The 22,116-nt window shown below is 44.0% G+C and overlaps 1 protein-coding gene across 3 annotated transcripts in view; it reads left to right on the forward strand.

The window, feature by feature from the left end:
* Positions 1-22,116, forward strand: part of STUM (stum, mechanosensory transduction mediator homolog) — a 112,898-nt gene that overhangs the window by 73,701 nt on the left and 17,081 nt on the right. For 2 of the 3 annotated variants that reach the window (XM_030194597.1, XM_030194596.1), the window contains exons 3-4: positions 5,179-5,187; positions 15,684-16,703. In XM_030194597.1, coding sequence (XP_030050457.1) covers positions 5,179-5,187; positions 15,684-15,718 — 44 coding nt within the window. In that variant the 3' untranslated portion in view covers positions 15,719-16,703. The remainder of the gene's footprint in view (positions 1-5,178; positions 5,188-15,683; positions 16,704-22,116) is intronic. The other variant, XM_030194598.1, reaches the window with a different exon arrangement.

Below are 22,116 nucleotides of genomic sequence, written 5' to 3' on the forward strand. Positions count from 1 at the left end.
TTTAGGTATTATTAGGAAAGGAATGGAAAACAAAAATGAGGATGTTATAATGCCTTTGTATCGCTCCATGGTGCGACCGCACCTCGAATATTGTGTTCAATTCTGGTCGCCGCATCTCAAAAAAAGATATAGTGGAATTAGAAAAGGTGCAGAGAAGGGCGATGGAAATGATAAAGGGGATGGGGTGACTTCCCTATGAGGAAAGGCTAAAGCGGCTAGGGCTCTTCAGCTTGGAGAAAAGGCGGCTGAGGGGAGATATGATAGAGGTCTATAAAATAATGAGTGGAGTTGAATGGGTAGATGTGAAGCGTCTGGTTACGCTTTCCAAAAATACTAGGACTAGGGGGCATGCGATGAAGCTACAATGTAGTAAATTTAAAACAAATCGTAGAAAATGTTTCTTCTCTCAACGTGTAATTCAACTCTGGAATTCCTTGCCAGAAAATGTGGTAAAGGTGGTTAGCTTAGCAGAGTTTTAAAAAGGTTTGGACTGCTTCCTAAAGGAAAAGTCCATAGACCATTATTGAATGGACTTGGGGGAAAATCCACTATTTCTGGGATAAGCAGTATAAAATGTGTTGTACTTTTTGGGGATCTTGCCAGATATATTGTGACCTGGATTGGCCACTGTTGGAAACAGGATGCTGGGCTTGATGGAGCTTTGGTCTTTCCCAGTATGGCAATACTTATGTACTTATATATGAGAGATACATGTCTTACATTTCCAATGCATTTTATAATTTAACTAGTAAAAAAGGCCCGTTTCTGTTTTAAAGGAAACGGGCGCTAGCAAGGTTTTTTTTTTTTTTTGGTAACCATACAGTTGTTAAAGTACTATAATGAGAAGGAATAATTGTTAAATTTGTAAATCATCTGTTGCCGTGTTGTACCACCATGTGCAGCAACTGTCTTCCCATGTGCAGTGTGTTTGAGAGAGTGTGTGTGAGAGTGACTGTGTGAGAGAGAGAGTGTGTGTGTGTGACACAGAGATGGATTGTGATAGATATGTGAGAGTGGCAATGTATGGGTGCTCTGAATCGGTCCTTTCTTCCAGTAATATCCACATGAGTGTGGGTATGACAGACAAACAGTGTGTGTGTGAGAGAGACAGCATGTGTGTGCAGGACGTCAGACTCGCAAAAACAGAAGCTTGCGCGGCCGCGTTGCTGATCTGCAAGGGCAGCCTTCTACATGGAATGTTGCTAGTGGAATAGCAACATTAACATTCCATGTAGAATCTCAAATAGTAGCAACATTCCATGTAGAATCTCAAATAGTAGCAACAGAATCTCAAATAGTAGCAACATTCCATGTAACATAGAGGGGAATAATCGAACGGCGCCGGCGAAATACATGGCCGGTGATATATTTTGGCGGTGCCGCAAACAGCTGGCCAGACCCGTATTTTCAAAAAGATGGCTGGCCATCTTTTGTTTCGTTAATACGGTTCCGGCCAGCCAAATGCCTTGGATTTGACCGGGGTTTGAGATGGGCGCTTCGTTTTTTTTAGCAATAATGGAAAGTTATGTTGGCCATCTCAAACCCCGGCCAAATCCAAGGCATTTGGCTGTGGGAGGAGCCAGCATTTTTAGTGCACTGGCCCCCCTGACATGGCAGGACACTAACCGGGCTCCCTAGGGGCCACTGCGGTGGACTTCAGAAAAGCTCCCACGTGCATAGCTCCCTTACTTTGGGAGCTGAGCCCCCCCAACCCCCCCGCCCCAAAACCCACTACCCATAAATGTACTGCACCCACTAAAACTGCTCCAGGGACCTGCATACAGCCTCTAGGACTTATTGCTGCTGTATAACTTTCGCACACCAGTTCACACCTGAAGACTAATCTCTCTGAAAAAGTCCTTTCTTGAAATAAGCACGTTTACTCACAGTTAACTGCAGATCAGAGGTTGTGCCCCACTGGCAAAGAGTCCACTGGTACTAAGATTAGCAGTAGGTCAGAGCTGGCACAGTGGTGTACAATGCCGTCTTTCAGCACCATTCAAGGTAAGAACTACGTTCTCTAACGTGGGTAACACAGGAAAGGGAACTAAAACTGGCTTACAAAAATGGCCACTACCGCATGGACTACAACTGGAAACAAAACAGGGCACACTCTGACCCAGTAAGCAGGGGGAAAGCACCAGGGAAGTACCAACTACCAATACCTACACCCACCACAATGCATTGCTGGTGTGACTCTGCAGTGCAAATAACAGAAAAGGTGTCACACTCACCCCAGAGCCACATCACAAGCAGGAAAAGGCTGTCGGAGGACAGAACACATTCTGCTGTCATGGAGGTGGGTACGGCATTTGAGGCTGGCATACAGGCTGGGAAAAAAAGTGTTTAAAGTGGGGTTTTTTTGGTGGGAGGGGGTTAGTGACCACTGGGGGAGTACGGGGAGGTCATCTCCGCTTCCTTCCGGTGGTCATGTGGTCAGTTTAGGCACCTTTTTGAGGCTTGGTCATGAAAATAAAAGGACCAAGTAAACCCGGCGAAATACTGCTTAACGCCGTATTTCTTTTTCCATTATCGGCGAAAGCTGACTATCTGGTAGCCACGCCCATGTCCCGCCTTCGCTTCACCGCCGACACGCCTCTTTCAACTTTCACCTGCGAGGCAACGGGAAAGTGGCGATGTTGTAAAAAAAAAAAAAAAAAAAAGCTTTCGATTATACCGATTTCGCCACTTTTCCCAGATCGCCGGCCATCTCCCGATTTGTGTTGGGAAATGGCCGGCGATCACTTTCGATTATGAGCTGGATAGTAACATAGTAGATGACTGCAGAAAAAGACCTGCACGGTCCATCCAGTCTGCCCAACAAGATAAACTCGTATGTGTATACCTTACCTTGATTTGTACCTGTCTTTTTCAGGGCACAGACTGTATAAGTCTGCCCAGCACTACCCCCACCTCCCAACCACCAGCCCTGTCTCCCACCACCGGCTCTGACACAGACTGTATAAGTCTGCCCACCACTATCCTCGCCTCCCAACCACCAACCAATCTCCAATAGTAGTAACATTCCATGTAGAATCTCAAATAGGGAAAGGGAACTGGGACTTGATATACTGCCTTTCTGAGGTTTTTGAAACTACATTCAAAGCGGTTTCCATATATTCAGGTACCAGGGGCAATGGAGGGTTAAGTGACTTGCCCAGAGTCACAAGGATCTGCAGTGGGAATTGAAAATTAAGTGAATGTTTTTAATTTTCTTTTTTTTTTTTTCTTTGCTCAAAAAAAAATCATCTAGCAAAAGTCCCAATAACATAATGCCACAAAAAAATCTAAATATGGCCACTTGTTTATGAAATGCAGCCGCTGTCCTCCCGATCTTGTTACTTCCGAAGGGGACCCGTTTTGTCCTCCGTCTTTCTCAAGGGAGATTAAAAGGCATTTTGTCTTCTGTTCCATATCAACTTGGCAGCATCAAGGATACAGGGATATCAGCCAATAAGTGACCCTATAATCTGAAGCTGTAACACCGTCAAAATGTTGAAACAACAACACGTAGAAATTAAGATGGTTTATGAAGACTAAATGATGTCTTTTTTGACACCTAAATGATCGGATTTCTACACGTTGTTTCATCATTTTGACAGTGTTACAGATTTGTTATAGTGGTCTCCCCCAATTGTTTTTCTTTGTCCTTGTGTTGTGCTTTGGGGTCAGTCGTCTTCTTTTTTTTTTTTCCATTTATTATTTGAAATACTGAGCATTCCATGGCCACACAGTGCCTTGAAGGGCAAATCTTGTAGAACTACTTTTTCTCTGTCTCTATCTGGGGGCCGACGTACCAAATCCATGTGTCCTAGACTGGTTTTGTTAGACTAAAATAGAGAACACTAGCAGGTAAGCCATCATTTCTCCGTTTGAAAGTGTGATGTATGTGAGTGGGATAAACACAAAAGATTCCTATATGGAAACAGAATGGAAGCAAGAGGACGAGGCAGATACAGGAATTTACCTACATTGTGGCTGTACGTTCTGACAGCCTCATTTGGTTTTGGTTTCTTGACTGCCCCAACTTGACATTTCATCCTTTAGATTGTAAGCTCCTTCGAGCAGGGACGGTCCTTCTTTGTTAAACTGTACAGCGCTGCGTAACCCTAGTAGCGCTCTGGAAATGTTAAGTAGTAGTAGTTTTCAAGAGATTTTTTTCCCAACCCCATTCTTCGGAGGTATCGGATAGACACAAATTTAACATTTCTTACAGCCGAACCTCGACCCCTGAGTCAGGTGTCATTTGACGCCGAAACACGGTCCATGACGGGTCATTTATCAATAAAATACTCCTGTTGTTTCAGTCTTGAAAGCCCAGTGGTGCTTTTTTTTGTTTGTGTACTTCCTATGTATGCTGATTACCCTCTCTGTTTGGCTTGAGTTTAATTATCAACATCTTGGGGGGGGGGGGGGGGGGAACGGTTCCTGGAGGCCTTAGAATTAATTGGAGGGGTGGGGCAGAAGACTGAAGCTTCACCTAGGACACCTAGCATCCTTCCACCAGTCCTTTCTATAGCTCTGTTTTACAAAGTAACTTAGTAGATGGAGGCAGATAAAAACCAGTATGGTCCATCCAGTCAGCCCAACAAGATAAACTCATTACACATGGTACGAAGTGATACACCATATGTATATCTGATCTTGATTTATCTTTGCCTTTTTTTAGGGCATAGACCGTAGAAGTCTGCCCAGCGCTATCCTTGTTCTAAAATGTCTAAAGTTGTTGTCGTAGTCCCTGAAAAGCTCCAATCCAGCCCATCCAAGACTCTGCAGCCTCAGTCAGGTCACAGTTCGTAGAAATCTGCCCAGCATCGGTTTTCCTACCTAATCTACTACTACTACTATTTAGCATTTCTATAGCGCTACAAGGCGTACGCAGCGCTGCACAAACATAGAAGAAAGACAGTCCCTGTTCAAAGAGCTTACAATCTAATAGACAAAAAATAAAGTAATCAAATCAATTAATGTGTAATCTCCCCTAAGCTTCTTTGGATCCAATCCTTCTAAATAGGATTCCTTTGTGTTTGTCCCACACATTTTTAAATTCCATTAAAATTTTCATCTCTACCACCTAAAGATGTCTAAAGATGTGTTTTCAAGTGATTGTCTTCAATTGCTTTCTAAAGACGTGTTTTCTCTCTTTCTTTTATGTTTTGCCCTTCCTCTGTGGTGAAGTTTCACAGGGTAAGTTCATTTTCTGTGTTCTGCAGTTGTCTTTTTTGTTATTGTTTTTGTTTTCCTAACAAAAACCAGCAGGACTTTTCAGATTCCCTAACCATTTATCACAACTGGCTGATATACTGTAAAGCTATTGTACAGCACAGTTTGCAAAAGTCAGCTGCTTGGCAGTTAGGATTTATGCACCCCAGTTGTATAGCGTTACCCCTTTTTCCACCTTGATTCCTAAGAGGCTTTATGCAGTAGGAGGGGAGAGACCCTGATCTAATGGTGTCTGAGGATTTTCAGGGTAGCAGATCAAAGTGGTGGCTGAAACCAGAGAGATGCTAGGCTGCTGAAATTCCCTCCCGGAGGGAGGTGGTGGTGAGGACCAAAATGGTAACCGAATTCAAAAAATACATGGATAAATGGGGGAACCTGCATGGAATGAAAAACATCGGAGAAATTATTGTGCTTTCAGCATGCTGTCAGTTACACTCTGAACACCTTGCTGGACAGATTGGATGGAACGTTCTGATCATCTGCCATACTTTACTATGTTACTGTGGGGCTCATTTTCAAAAGAGAAAAACGTCCAAAAAGTGACATAAGTCTGCATTTGGACGTTTAACTCACAAAAACGTCCAAATCAGTATTTTCGAAACCTCCTTTTAGACGTGTTCAAGGGCGGGACTTGGGCGTTCCTAAGACTTGGATGTCTTTCAGCCATAATGAAACAAAACAAAAACGTCCAGGACTAAAACTTAGACGTTTTGAGCTAGACCTGTTTTTATTAGGAATAAGGCACAAAAAGGTGCCCCAAATGACCAGATGGCCACTGGAAGGAATCAGGGATAACCTCCCCTTACTCCCCCAGTGGTCACTAACCCCAAAAGTGTGTTGAAGAACATTACTTGCCAGCGTCAGATGTCATACTCAGGTCCATGACAGCAGCATGCAGGTCCCTGGAGTAGTTTAGTAGTAGGTGCAGTGCACTTCGGACAGGTGGACCCAGGCCCATACCCCCACTACCTGTTACACTTGTGGATGAAACTGTGAGCCCTCCAGAACTCATCAGAAACCCACTGTACCCACATATAGGTGCCCCCTTCACCCGTAAGGGCTATGATAGTGGTGTACAGTTGGGGGTAGTGGGTTTGGGGGGGGGGCGCTCAGCACACAAGGTAAGGGAGCAATGGTCGGATGTGTACCTGGGAGCAGTTTATGAAGTCCACTGCAGTGCCTCCTAGGGGTGCCCTATTGCTGTCCTTGGATGTCAGGGGGACCAGTCTACTAAAAATGCTGGCTCTCCCTACATCCCAATGGCTTGATTTCGTGTGTTATACACTTGGACATTTTTTTTTTTTTTTTTTTTCAAAAATGGCCCAAAAACAAAAACGTCCATAGTATTTTCGAAAACAAAAGATAGAAGTCTGTCTTTTTTTTGAAAATGACTTTCTTTCCTGTTTAGAATTTGGATGTTTTGTGCAAAACGTCCGAATTCTGATTTAGACATTCTATCGAAAATGCCCCTCCACGTCATCTTTGATCTAAATGCATCAAGATGCTGTAAGTATTTCTCTTACGATATAAGAGATGTCATGATATAGAGGTTGGAAATGAAATTGAAGAGACATAACGAAAAAGCAAGATGATAAATTGATGCAAAAGTGGTATAGTAATAAGGTTCAGTATCGATTATCCGACGTAAAGAGGGCTGAGCCATTGTCAGGTAAGTGAAAAGTCAGATAATATGGAAAACAATGGTAACCCCTTAAAAAATGCACGGCAGACATACTTTATCAATAAAGAACAACAGGCATAGGGTATCTGTATTTAAAATACAGTATTCATTAACAACACTGATCCAGCTGCATTCAAAGCTGGAAAACAGGAGGAGAACCTGCGCCCTTAACAGCAGTGCGATGACGTCACTGGGGGTGGGGGTCTGTCGGATATGTCGAATGTTTGGATTAGTGAAGGCTGAATAATCAACACTATACTGTACTGTACTTAACTGTTTCATATTTCATTCTTCATACTGTCTCTCATTTCATTCACCTACCTTAGTAAATGACGGCAGATAAAGACCTGAACGGTCCATCCAGTCTGCCCGACAAGATAAACTCATTTTACACGGTATGTGATACTTTATACCCGAGTTGATTTGTCCTTGCCATTCTCAGGGCACAGACCGTAGAAGTCTGCCCAGCACTGTTCTTGTACTAAAAGTTCTGAAGATTCTGGAATCCTAAAGAGTTACAAGATTCCGGAATCCCAGTTAGTAGCAACATTCCATGTAGAACCCCAAAGAGTAACATACTAACAAATAGTAACATAGTAAATGACGGCAGATAAAGACCTGAACGGTCCATCCAGTCTGCCCGACAAGATAAACTCATTTTACACGGTATGTGATACTTTATACCCGAGTTAATTTGTCCTTGCCATTCTCAGGGCACAGACCGTAGAAGTCTGCCCAGCACTGTTCTTGTACTAAAAGTTCTGAAGCTAATGTCGAAGCCCCTTAAAATTTAAACTCAAGCCCATCCATATCTGTTCTGTCACGATCAGGGCGCAGACCGTAGAAGTCTGCCCAGCACTAGTTTTGTTTCCCAATTACCAGTGTCGCCACCTAATCTCTGCTAAGATTCCGAGGATCCATTTCTTCAAAACAGGATTCCTTTGTGTTTATCACACGTATGTTTGAGTTCCATTACCGTTTTCATCTCCACCACCTCCCGCGGGAGGGCATTCCACATATCCACCACCCTCTCCGTGAAAAAATACTTCCTGACATTACTCCTCAGTCTGCCCCCCTTCAACCTCAATTCATGTCCTCTAGTTCTACCCCCTTCCTGTCTCCGGAAAAGGTTCGTTTGCGGATTAATACCTTTCAAATATTTGAACGTCTGTATCATATCACCCTTGTTTCTCCTTTCCTCCAGGGTATACATGTTCAAGTCAGCAAGTCTCTCCTCGTACAGTTTGCAACGCAAATCCCATACCATTTTTGTAGCTTTTCTTTGCACCGCTTCCAGTCTTGTTATGTCTTTAGCGAGATACGGCTTCCAAAACTGAGCACAATACTCCAAGTGGGGCCTCACCAACGACTTGTAGAGGGGCATCAACACCTCCTTTCTTCTGCTGGTTATACCCCTCTCAGTGCAGCCTAGCATCTTTCTGGCCACGGCCGTCGCCTTGTCACATTGTTTCTTCACCTTCAGATCCTCTGACACTAACACCCCAAAGTCTCTCTCCTGACTTGAACTTACTAATCTCTCCCCTCCTATTCAGTATTTCTCTTTTGGGTTTCTGCACCCCAAGTGCATCACTTTGCACTTCTTGGTATTAAATTTTAACTGATATACTGTTAACAGAAACCAAAGTAAAGATATATTGATATCACAAAAAGAAAAAATAAATGTGTAAAATATGCAGAAATATACTTATATATAATATTAGTTTGTGCTCAGTTTTTTCGGTGTATAAACAGTGACCTGGAGGTTCAAAATGTGTATAAACACCGCACTTATATCATTGCACACCCTGCCTCCATCCTAATCGTAGCACTAAAGAAAATAGCAAAATAATTTATCCAAAGAAGCTGATACTATGTTAAAAAATGCATATCAGCTACTTAGCTTAGATGGAGTTTGTTCCTTCTTGATGTTATAGACAGATGTAAGTTCTTGATCACTGCAATACTTTTTAAATCTCAATCTGTGCAAAGGTTTGTTCAAAAATCAGTGTTCAGAGTTCCTAGTTCCTAGGTATCATTGTGGACAACACATTGGAATCTTCTGCTCAGTGTATGGCGGCAGTCAAAAAAGCAAACAGAATATTAGGAAAAGAACACAGAATAAAACACAACATATCATAAATACCTCTGCATTGCTCCACGCTGAGACCTCAATGCATCTCACGAAAGAGATAATGGAATTAGAAAAGGTCCAGAGAAGGGTGAAGATAGCTTAAGGGGAGATACGATAGAGGTCTACAAAAACCTGAGTGCAGTGGAACGGGTGATTGTGGATCTATTGTTAGCTTAGCAGGGTTTTAAAAATGTTTGGATAATTTACTAAAAGAAAAGTCCATTAGCCATTATTGAAGATGGACTTGGGAAAATCCACTGCTTATTTCTAGGATAAGGAAAATGGGGTGTTTTTTTTTTTTTTGCTACTACATTCAAAGTGTTTTACATATATTCAGGTACTTATTTTGTACCAGGGGCAATGGAGGGTTAAGTGACTTGGCCAGAGTCACAAGGAGCTGCAGTGGGAATCGAACGCAGTTCCCCAGGATCAAAGTCCACTGCACTAACCACTAGGCTACTCCTCCACGAAATCTGTTTTACTATTTTGGTATTGTGGCAGAACAGGGGATTTTCATGCTTTTGATTTGTACTACTTATTTTTATGACATTTTCTCTTTCAGTGAGTTTTCCTTGTTTGGCTGGCTGGCAGGTGGTGTCTGACCTCTGCATTATATCAGTAACAGAGACCTGTTTACTTCTTAGTTTACCTTTCCTGAGGTAAAGAACAAATCCCTGGGGGAGAGTAACCTGCAGTGCCATTGACCAGAAACCACTCAGTGCTAATTCTCTGGGCCCTGATTAACCCTGAAGTGCAAGATCCAGCCAGAATATGCTGGAATTCTCCAGTCTCAAAGTGGGAGTGTGGAGAGTGAAGACGATCATTTTTCCTGAACTCCCCAGGTACTTAGAGATTCTGATGCCATCAAGGAATCATTTCCATGAAGAAATCTTAGCTATGTCTTCATATCGCTCTGCCCAGTCTAAGTATAGAGCTTTTATTTGGCGTACTAAATCCTCTTATTTCTATAATCAAATTCTTTCTTTCGGCAACTATCCACATCAACTCTTTTCCTTGGTGAATATGTTTTGTGGCACTGACTCTCAAGTTTATACTCTTCCTTCATATCACCTAGACACATTTGCTACCTTCCTTCTCTGTAAGATTTGCCCTCTGCAAATTACTTCCACTCTCGCTACCCACGCCCTTTTCGCCCCCCCCCCCCCCCCCCCCCCCCCCCTCAGCCTGTTGGCTGCTTCTTCTCCAGCTCTATTAACTACGTTTAGCAAATTCCAACCTTTGTAATTCATTGCCATGGGTAAGCTCATATCATCCATGAAACCCACATTTTCCCACCTATTTGCAGGCTCAATGTGGTGTACAAAGGTCTGTTATGGCTTCACCATAACAGGGTCAATAATATAATTGGTGTTACAGACAAATTAGAGAGAGCAAGAGGATCTGGTCAAGGTGTAGTAGAGTAAGACAATCTGAATAGAAGGTGTTTAACAAGGCCTACCACGAGAACCCATAACTAATTACATCACAACAACTAAAGAGGTATGTTTTCAGAGCTTTAAGGAAGCTATTTAGTTCATTAAAGAATTGTGGTCCTCCTTAGCCCTGATTTTCTTGATATTTATTACCTCCAGCCTGGATGAAGGTGGTATGCCTTTATCTTGGAAAAAAATCCATTATTCATCCCTGCATCAAAAAAATCAAATGCAGACTGTTCTTCCTTTTCAAATTTTAGGCCCATTTGTATGCTCCAATAAGTTTAGAAATTCTGGTATGATAACCTCTTTCACCCTTGCCAGCCGGGATTTTGTGAAGGCCACAGCAGCAAAACCATTCTTTTCCTCCTGTTGCTTAATGATTTAGTTTGCCATCTTCACTCTTCTAGAAGTATCCTTTGATTCAGCTTGATCTTACATCAGTATTTGACTCAATTGACCACTCTCTGCTACTGTCTTGACTCTATGACTCTGGCTTGAGAGGTTCAGTTTTAACTGTTCCGTTCCTATTTCTCCAATCGGTGTTTCCAAGTCTTCTACCATGGCTCTCTTCCCCACTCATTTCCACTCTCTTGTGGTGTGCCTCAAGACGCAATGCTTGCCACCTGTTGTTATCCCCATTTGCTACCCTTGCACAGTAACTACCATTCTTCCCTAGATCCGTCTTTCGCAGCCTAGTGCAATCCCTCGTGCTCAGCCATCTGGATTACTGCAACTCACTATACGCAGGCTGTAAAGAGCAAATACTGAGGAAACTTCAAACAGCCCAGAACACAGCAGCCAGACTCATCTTCGGAAAACCAAAATACGAAAGTGCAAAACCCTTACAAGAGAAGCTACACTGGCTCCCACTTAAGGAACGCGTTACTTTTAAAGTATGCACATTAGTCCACAAAATTATTCACGGTGAAGCCCCAGCCTACATGTCTGATCTAATAGACTAACCACCCAGAAACGCTAAAAGATCATCCCGAACTTTCCTCAACCTCCACTTCCCTAATTGCAAAGGCATAAAATACAAGGCGCTGCACGCATCAACCTTTTCTTACATGAGCACGCAGTTCTGGAATACATTGCCACGCAACCTGAAAACGATTTACGAACTGACCAACTTCCGCAAACTGTTGAAGACTCATCTTTTTGATAAGATCTATTGAAAGGATCAAAACACATGAAGTCCACACTCACTGTTCAGCAATGCATCAATATACTCTCTTCTGAATTCTCATCCCCCGTAATGTCACCACATTCACACCTTTACTCACAGAAAAATGCTACCCCGATTGTTCTCTTGTTATTGTCTTGTTGCTCTATCAGTTTCCCGTTGTTTCTTTCCAATGTTCCATTGCTCTTTTCCATTGTTCTGTTCCCTTAATGATACTTTAACTCTGTTTTCGCATAACTCATCATAATGTAATCCATAACCGAATTGTAACAAATTGTACTCCCATCATTTACAATGTATTGTAAGCCACACTGAGCCCGCAAATAGGTGGGAAAATGTGGGATACAAATGCAATAAATAAATAAATAACTAGGTGTCTTGCCCCACATATATGCTGATGACATCCAGCTTCTTATACCTGGGATTCCACTTTTTCAAGTGGCAGTAAGTTCAGGTCTGGGCCAGTTATGCTCTTGGTTTAGTGTTGACCAGCTTTTTCGAAATCCTCAAAAATGTACGGCTGTCTGGTTTTCTTCACAGGACGCTCCACCGCCCTTTCAGCCGTCTATGGCTGAGGTTCTATTGCCCTCGATGGGTTCAATTCACTCTTTAGGGGTGATTTTTGACTGTCAACTAAGTTTTTCCAAACACGTTTCATCCATGATTACCAGTGTTTTTTATCTCTTAGGAAAAGTTCGTTGTCTTCGCCCATTCGTAGCTACTAAAGCATTAAAAGCACTCATTTATGCATTGATTCTTAATGAGCTGGATTATTGTAATTCCTTATTGACTGGCTTCCCTTCTTATCAGATACATCATTTGCAACTTATACAGAATACTGCTGTGAAGATCCTTTACAATGCTAAAATTATGATCATGTCACCCCCTTTTTTTTATTCGAACAACACTGACTTTCTCTTATTTACAGAATTCACTATAAGATTCTTTCGTTGACTCTCACTGCTTATTACTCCACGATGCCCAGTTGTGTGGCATCTCTGTTATCCCCATACTGGCTTTCTCGCTGTTTGAGATCTGCCGGGTCTCACTGTCAGGAAGTGCCTCTGATGGCATGTGTACGTATAGTCGCTTCTCGGGGAATTGCTTTTACCTATTGTACCCCCTCCTTATGGAATGCTCTTCCCTCAGATTTACGTTAAATCACTTCCCATCCAAAATGTTAAGTCCACATTGAAAACAAGGCTTTTTCGACAGGCCTTTGAATCTTTATTTTGGTGATAATGCTATTTGCTGTTTCTTTTTTCGACCCCTGCTCTGCACTTTCTTTGCTCCTGCTTCTCCTTCCCTATGCCTTTTGTGTTTAGGTGTCTTTCTACATTTAAGTATTGTACTTTGGTAACAACTGTCATGCTACACCACTCTCGCTCTTATGTACTTAGTTTTCCGTCATTGCATGTGATGTTCACCGCTGGGGGGGTCCAATTAGCCTTCATTTCTTTTTTGTAAACCGCCTTGATATCTTTTGATTATTTGGCGGTATAACACATGTACAAAATAAATAAAATTAAATTCAATAAGAGAATTTCCATTTGGTGTTCTGCCAAGGACAAGATCTACCTGTGTTGCCACTAAATGTTATTCTACAATACCTTTAAGCACCTCTATCGATTGTCTAAATAAGGTGGACTGGGATGAATGAATCACGAGTGGTTTGAAGGGGAAAGGAGCACGGACAGGGTGACATGATACAGACGTTCAAATATTTGAAAGGTATTAATCCGCATACAAACCTTTTCTAGACGGGAAGGTGGTAGAACTAGAGGACATGAATTGACGTTGCAGGGGGGCAGACTCGGGACTAATGTCAGGAAGTATTTTTTCACGGAGAGAGTGGTGGTTATATGGAATGCCCTCCCGCGGGAGGTGGTGGAGATGAAAACAGTAATGGAATTCAAACATGCGTGGGATAAACACAAAGGAATCCTGTTTAGAAGGAATGGATCTATGTAGACATTGGGTGGCGACGCCGGTATTTGGAGAATAAAACCGGTGCAGGGCGGACTTGCTATGGTTGCCAGATGGGAAAAATTTTCCCCACCCAAAATCAGCCTTAAACCAGCCCAAAACCCGCCCAATGTCAAACCCCGCCTCCGTCATCGACCCCGCCCCCTGATGTCACCTCTGACGTCATTTCCCCGCCCCCAATGACACCTCTGGCGTCATAAACCCCGCCCCCGATGTTAACCCCGCCCCGGAAAAGCTTCTAATGGACCAAATTGGACCAATAGAAGCCCTGGAAAAGCTTCTAATGGACCAAATTAGACCAATAGAAGCCCCGAAAAAAGAGCCCACACCCTGCACAGCTGCAGTGAAATATAAGCCCAATTTCCCGCAGCCCGCAACCTTCGATAATTTCCTGCATCCTGGCTTAAAAACCAGCCCAATTGGGTGGGAAACCAGCCCACCTGGCAACTCTATCTACGCCCTGAGAAAGGCAGGGATAAATCAAACTCGGATATATATAAATTCATGTTACATGGTATGTAATACTTTATATCTTGTTGGGCAGACTGGATGGACCGTTCAGGTCTTTATCTGCCGTCATTTACTATGTATGTTACTATCAGGAGGGCCTTCAGTTGTGCTATGGTACTCCTTAGTTCTCTTTTGGATTATGTGTTGATAGATTTGGGCTCCAGCTTCCCACTGACTAGTTTTCTCTAAATTTATGAAGGAGTATATTATTCATAACGGACTTCCACTTCAAAAGCCATCATCAACCATGTAGGATCTGAACATTGTGCTTGCTTGCTTGCTTCTTTCGTGAGGCAATTTTTGACCAAATGGAATCCCCATTGCCGCTGGAAATCCAGACAGACTGCCTCGATACTGTCTGGATAGTTCCAGGATGGTTTGAGTGCAGAGTTGACATTTACCAGCTGGTGGCGATATTCAGTTCAGTAACCAGTTAACTAGCAGATAAAGTTAGGACAGTCTCTTTACTATCCTAACTATATCTTGCTACTTATCTAGGTTCCAGTCTAAATATTATTGGTGTCCATATAAGTAGTTCCAACTGAGTTATACACAGTTATTCAGTGCTGGCTGCCTGGATAGCAGTACTCGATATCCAGGAATAAAAACCCCACAGCCTCACGTATTTAAAAATTCTCTGATCACTGCGGGCTGAATATTTTATTTTTGTTACATTTGTACCTCGCGCTTTCCCACTCATGGCAGGCTCAATGTGGTGGGCAATGGAGGGTTAAGTGACTTGCCCAGAGTCACAAGGAGCTGCCTGTGCCAGGAATCGAACTCAGTTCCCCAGGACCAAAGTCCACCACCCTAACCACTAGGCCACTCCTCCACTGTTGCTACTATTTGAGATTCTACATGGAATTTTGCTATTCCACTAGTAACATTCCATGTAGAAGTCGGCCCTTGCAGATCACCAATGTGGCCGCGCAGGCTTCTGCTTCTGTGAGTCGACGTCAGACTCAGAGAAACAGAAGCCTGCGCAGCCTTCTACATGGAATGTTGCTAGTGGAATAGCAACATTCCATGTAGAATCTCCAATAGTAGCAACATTCCATGTAGAATCTCCAATAGTAGCAACATTCAATGTAGAATCTCCAATAGTATCTATTTTATTTTTGTTACATTTGTACCCCGCGCTTTCCCACTCATGGCAGGCTCAATGCGGCGGGAAATGGAGGGTTAAGTGACTTGCCCAGAGTCACAAGGAGCTGCCTGTGCCGGGAATCGAACTCAGTTCCTCAGTTCCCCAGGACCAAAGTCCACCACCCTAACCGAGGATACGTTTTGAAGTCTATCTTAAATTTAGTGTAAGAAGACTCGTTGAGTAAGTAAGATGAGAGAGAAGGATGGAGGCAGAAGGAAAAAGGCCGTCTGATGAATTGAGTTCAGTCGTGCATGAATTATTGGCACAGATTGGCTATTTTGTGACCTAGTGTGCCCCCCCCCCCCCCCCCCCAAAAAAAAAAGCTTAGTAAATTAGGCTTTTATAATAAAATAATATTTTGTCTTTTTGTTGTTTTTTGCTTGCAGGCTACAAGGATCAAGGGATTCCACAGCAGCTGTAATTGAAGTTGACAGAAGATGATACCAAATGAGGTGGAGGGGTTCAACCATAGCACTTTGTTTTATATATATGGTGAACCAGATGGGACGAGCAGATGGTGACCTCTGTGGTGCTAACCTTTCCAAATGAGGGATGTGGAAAAAAAAATATATACAACCAAATCTATCAGGATCAAGATTGCAGTGGGGGAAGTCTCTGAAGCTATCGGACCGGACTGGTCTGTTAGGTGCTGATGAGTTATCCCTAACTGCCCTCCAGATTCACATGCGCTGGAAGCTGTACAAGATTCCTGTCTGAGCACAGCCTGCAGAAACAACATCATCAACCCCCTTAATCTCAGCATCCATTTTACCATAGAATAATTCCCAGCCTTGGAAAATAGATTCAAGTACAGTACTGATAATTGAAATACACCCACATATGGTAACAAAGAGCAACTGTATGTAAATGGTACCTGGAAAGGGTCAGCCTGGGTCTCCTTTCACTGCTCCATCTCCACTGGTTATATGATACTGGTGTCACTTTTTTGAACCTGCTTAAATTTTTTTTTTTTTTTTTTTTGGCTACTGCATTGTACAGATATTGGCCACTCATACTCGGTACCAGATTTTGGAGGGAAGCAGAACTTACTTCTTACATGGTCTATGTTTCCTGCTGCATCACATGACTGCCTTCCCGTGTTCAGGTACAGTAGAAGAACTGTTGTACATGAAGAACCTGGCTGGAAAACACAAACCACATCCCTGGGATGGGAGACAGGACAGATGAAGACCTGGAATGTTCTTGTGTCCTTCACAATTCGAAATCATTTTAGCAAGTTATAAAAGAGAGCATCGTAGTTGCCAGGTTCATCAAGAAATTTAATGCATACACGTAGACTGCTGTTTCATTCCAGGGAAATTCATTTTCTTCAGTTCAACCTGTTTCATATTCCACAAGTGCTTCACGGAGCAAGCTAAGAAGTGGCCCTCGGTGAAAGACGTAAGGTGAGCTGATGAAGACGGGGGTTTGCTGAGGCAGCTGTTTTAAAATGTGTCTCCGGGTTTTTGCTTTGTAATTTAACTACCAGGCTACAGTGTCAATCAAGAGCTTTAGATGTCTCCCATGCAGCAACACAGTGGGAGACCCCTGTTCCTTCCCACTATAATTACAGCTTGTAGTTTGTTTCTGGCACAGCTATAATTGTTTCGAAAGGTACATGTGTAATGTAATTGTTTGATTAGGAATGGTATAAGCAATTCACCTGACTTTTTTTCTTTTCTCTGAGGACAAGTAGGCCAGATGTATTCTCACAGGTGGGTGGCATCAATTGACAGAGCCCGGTGTGGGCGAGGACTAGTGAGATTATTATAGAACTTTCTAGCAGCGTCCCATTGCGCATGCGCTAGTGCCTTCCCGCTCAGTGTACGAGCTTGGGTCCCTCGTCTTTGTTTATCTGCGGAGCAGGGAGGACACATCATTGTAGTCTACTACTACTACTTAGCATTTCTATAGCGCTGCCAGGGTTACGCAGCGCTGTACAAGTTTAAACATGGGAAAGGACAGTCCCTGCTCAAGAGAGCTTACAATCTAAAGGTGACAAACTATGTAGTCAGTGTAGGTATCATGAATGGGGAAGGTGGTTAGGCGCCAAAAGCAAGGGAGAAGAGATGGGCTTTGAGTAAGGACTTGAAAATGGGCAGGGAGGGTGCATGGCGTATGGGCTCGGGAAGTCTGGTCCAGGCATAAGGTGATGTGAGGCAGAAGGGGCGGAGTCTGGAGTTAGCGGTGGTGGAGAAGGGTACAGATAGGAGTGATTTGTTCTGAGAGCAGAGGTTATGGGTGGGAACATACGGGGAGAGGAGGGTAGAGAGGTGCAAAATTTCTCTACTCTCTCTAGTGCCTTCTCGTATGGGTATTTTTTGTCCCTTTCAGTTATTTTTCCCTTTCTCCTAATTTTATTCTATTTCCCTTCTTATTTTTTTGTAGTGTTTTCTGTTCTTAGATTCCTGTCTTTTTTTGCAGGTTGGTAGGCCCAATTACGCCAGAGCACCAACCTTGATCTAAATGCTGCCTCTTTTTACTGTTCACAATTGAGGATTTTAATTTGGTTGCGATTCTTTTCTCGATGTCCAGGAAGACCCCCAAGTAGCTTCAAAAGGTGTGCCCAATGTAATTGAGTGATTTCCATGATGGACCTTCACAGTTGGTGCATCCGGGTGCCTTGGGTCTGACCGTTAGCCCAACTCTTGTTCTCTCTGTTTGCAAATGCAGTTGAGGACACAGAGGATGCAACAGGTTCAACAGAAGAGACTGTTTGGCTCCTCAAAGGCCGAAGCATCAACTTGGGCACCGGAAGCATTTGACCTTGATGGCTGCTAAGACTTCAGCTACCACTGGGAGTGCATCAGCCTTGAGAAGGTCTCCACTTCTCTTGACATTGGACACTGAAAATAGACCCCGGGACCGATCGGCATCGGACCCGACACCTAGGGGGCATACAGGTTTGAAGTTGTCTTTGCCCAAGAAGCATAAGCATTGCTCCTCATCGAAGCACGGTGCCAGGAGCACTAGAGCATCAGCATCCTCTGGTACCTGAGAAGCATCAGCACTAGGAAGAGCAATCCTCCTCTTTGTAACAGGTGCCGATGCATAAGTCTCCAGGCACCCAGGTCCCCGCTTCTGCACCGATACCTTTTGAAGCTGCCTGTCTTCCGGCTCTCCCATGTTTGCCAATGCTTACCTTCGATGAGCGGTTCCGAGCCATACTCCCTTGAGCTGGCTCAGATTCTGCAGTTGCAATCTGCTCAAGTATCAAGGGCACTAGGGCCAACTGTGGGTCAGCCCCCAGTTCTTCCTAAGGCTCCATCCATACCTGTGGAGAGATCCTCGACTCCAGTGCCTCGAAGGGTGTCAACATCAACACATTCAGTACTGCTCTCAACTTTGGGAGAGGAAGCTTCCCTGGAGTCTGAGGATACGGCTGTGTACCTCCGTGCTCATCGGGGTATGGACGTAGATCTACTGAGCCGAAGCAAGCACAGATTCACTAAGTCCAATCAGAGTACATTGAGGAGTCTGAATGGGACCGCTCATGGGACTCAGAAGAAGACCCTCATTACTCCTCGGAGGAGGAGTCTTATGGGGTACCTTCTGATCCCTCCCCACCTTAAGAGAGATGTAAATCTCTACATGAGAGTCTCTCTTTTACTAGTTTTGTGTTATCTGTTCTGGACTGAGTCATGTCCTAAGTAAGAGGTTATGGTACCATTGCACACTATCCTTAAAAGATGCACTGATGAAGAATCTCCCCTCTCAGTTCAGATCGTACCTAAGAAGGTGGATACATAGTATCGTATCCAAAAGGCCATGGGTGTGGGGATGTGCAGACTCTCATGGCTTTGTTTCTCTGACTTAGAACCAGCTGTTCAGGAGAGGTTGGCGGATGTACCTTGCCAAGGAGACAACTAAGCTTCTGAGGATCCATTCCTTCTGAACAGGATTCCTTTATGTTTATCCCACGCATTTTTGAATTCTGTTACCGTTTTCATCTCCACCACCTCCCACGGGAGGGCATTCCAAGTATCCACTACTCTCTCTGTGAAAAAACACTTCCTGACATTTTTCTTCAGTCTGCCCCTCTTCAATCTCATTTCATGACCTCTAGTTCTACCGCCTTCCTATCTACTGAAAAAGGTTCGTTTGCGGATTAATACCTTTCAAATATTTGAATGTCTCTATCATATCACCCCTGTTTCTCCTTTCCTCCAGGGTATACATGTTCAGGTCAGCAAGTCTCTCCTCATACGTCTTTTAACACAAATCCCGTACCATTCTTGCAGCTTTTCTTTGCACCGCTTCAATTCTTTTTACATCCTTAGCAAGATACGGCCTCCAAAACTGAACACAATATTCCAGGTGGGGCCTCACCAACGACTTATACAGGGGCATCAAAACCTCTTTTCTTCTGCTGGTCACACCTCTCTCTATATAGCCTAGCAACCTTCTAGCTACGGCCACTGCCTTGTCACACTGTTTCGCCTTCAGATCCTCAGATACTATCACCCCAAGATCCCTCTCCCCCTCCGTACATATCAGACTCTCACCGCCTAACACGTACGTCTCCTGTGGATTTCTACACCCTAAGTGCATCACTTTGCATTTCTTCACATTGAATTTTAATTGCCAAACCTTAGACCATTCTTCTAGCTTCTGCAGATCCTTTTTCATGTTTTCCACTCCATCCCGGGTGTCTTCTCTATTACAAATCTTAGTATCATCCGCAAAAAGGCAAACTTTACCTTCTAACCCTTCAGCAATGTCACTCACAAATATATTGAACAGAATCAGCCCCAGCACCGATCCCTGAGGCACTCCACTACTCACCTTTCCCTCATCCGAGCGAATTCCATTAACCACCACCCTCTGGCGTCTGTCCGTCAACCAGTTCCTAATCCAGTTCACCAGGTCAGGTCCTATTTTCAGCCTGTCAAGTTTATTCAGGAGCCTCCTGTGGGGAACCGTGTCAAAAGCTTTGCTGAAATCTAAATACGTCAATGATTCAATTCTCCGGTCACCCAGTCAAAGAATTCAATGATATTCATTTGGCACAATTTACCTTTGATTAAATCATGTTGTCTCTGATCTTGCAACTTATTGGCTTCCAGAAAATTCACTATCCTTTCCTTCAGCATAAATAAATAAAAAATTTTGAAAGAAACACGATAAAATCATAGGAAAGATATTCATACATACTTAATACAGACTAGAAAAAAAGACAGGAAATGGACATATAGGTGGCAATGTTCCCCATGGACCAGATGTGATCATACCTGTGCAATCCACTCCAGATGTCAGTTCTGAGTTGGGCATAGCCATGATCTGTACTGAGTAATCTGTATTCATTTGGGAAGGCACATGCTGGGGTGGGAGGTGAAGAACTGATCCTCTGTTCACATGGGGCCTGTGTGGGATACGCTATCTCCAGCATTGGTAAACACATTGCAATGGTCATCTGCAAGGCTGACTTCCCCTTCACCCCGATCTGTGATATCGGTCAACGGCCTGGGGCTCTTAGGGCAAACACTGATGTAGCTGCTGATGTTTCATGTCCTCAAAGAGAACAAGCGTATCACTCTCCTAATCAGAGCAGACTGGAGGTCCCAGGGAGAGACAGGGCAGACCTCTGGGGCAAAAGGACTGGGATGAGGCACAGGAAGGTGGAAGACTAGGTCTTCTGAACCAGGGTTGCATCCCCCCCCCCCCCCCCCATGCTGCTGAAATGTGCCATGCACCTTATCCCGGAGACTAACTAGAGTTGCTTGCTCCCATAGCCAAGATGGATCTGGAAGGAGATGAAGAGGCCTCCAAAAGCTATGGAGCAGCAGCACCTCCATGATGAGTACAAACCCCAGGATGGGTCACTGAAGGCCCACACCACCATCTTGGGCTCCTCCACCTTTGAAGCCAGTGTCGGCAGGAGGAGGGGGAGGCAAGATGAGTGACTTGGGCCCTAGGCTGGCCCTAGGAGCCCATCCTTACCACACCAAGGCAAGCAGGGAAGCCAGGAAGACGTCTGCTGCAGGCAACAGACACGCTGGCCCTGGCATGCTCCTGCAGCCGACACCCTGCCTGGAGCCAGTTGCCCCCCACCCAGACACTTAGGATGATGATCATTAGGGTCCTGAGCCACGATGGCTGCATGAAGTCCAGCAGCAGTTCTTTCTCCTGGAGAGGACCTGCTGCCAGCCTTCATGTATGTGCACCACATCATGGGCCTCATGGTCACCACCATGGAAGAGATGTGGGCTGAGATAACGTGTCTTCATAGAGACCATGAGGCAGCTCAGGGCACATAGCTCTGCCTTTCCCCATCCCAGCCCCACACTCACAATATTAAGGACACCTGAAGATGTAAGTGTTAACTAGCCAAGGGCTCCCATAAGAACACTGCCAGTACACAGCCAGCACCTTACTGCCCAACACAGGGCCAGAGTTGACGTTACGGACCTTAACATAGCAACATTGTGGAATCCATTTTGTCTGGTGTGTGACATGTTTAATTTTCTGTCAGACCCTGTAATTAATCTATCATTAGACAGCTATAAATATATACAAGTTGTTTCAAACACCCCCGCCCCCCCTTAGACACATACTGTCATGCATTACTAACCCCCTTCAAAACAAGTATGAACTATTTACATTTTGAAAACCCTCCCCTGAATACACTCCCAACACTCCCTGTTTTTCCACAACCCCTCCCCACTTTGCACATTGCCCCTCATACATTCATATAATCCCTGTGGACAGGGGTGACACTAGTTACACCACAGTTTCAATCATAAACCCTCCCCCCAACCCTTTCTATACCCCATATCCCCACAAACTAGAGACAAACAGGATACAGATATTGGCCAACTT

Source organism: Microcaecilia unicolor, chromosome 3 (assembly GCF_901765095.1).
Source record: "Microcaecilia unicolor chromosome 3, aMicUni1.1, whole genome shotgun sequence".
Classification (NCBI taxonomy): domain Eukaryota; kingdom Metazoa; phylum Chordata; class Amphibia; order Gymnophiona; family Siphonopidae; genus Microcaecilia; species Microcaecilia unicolor.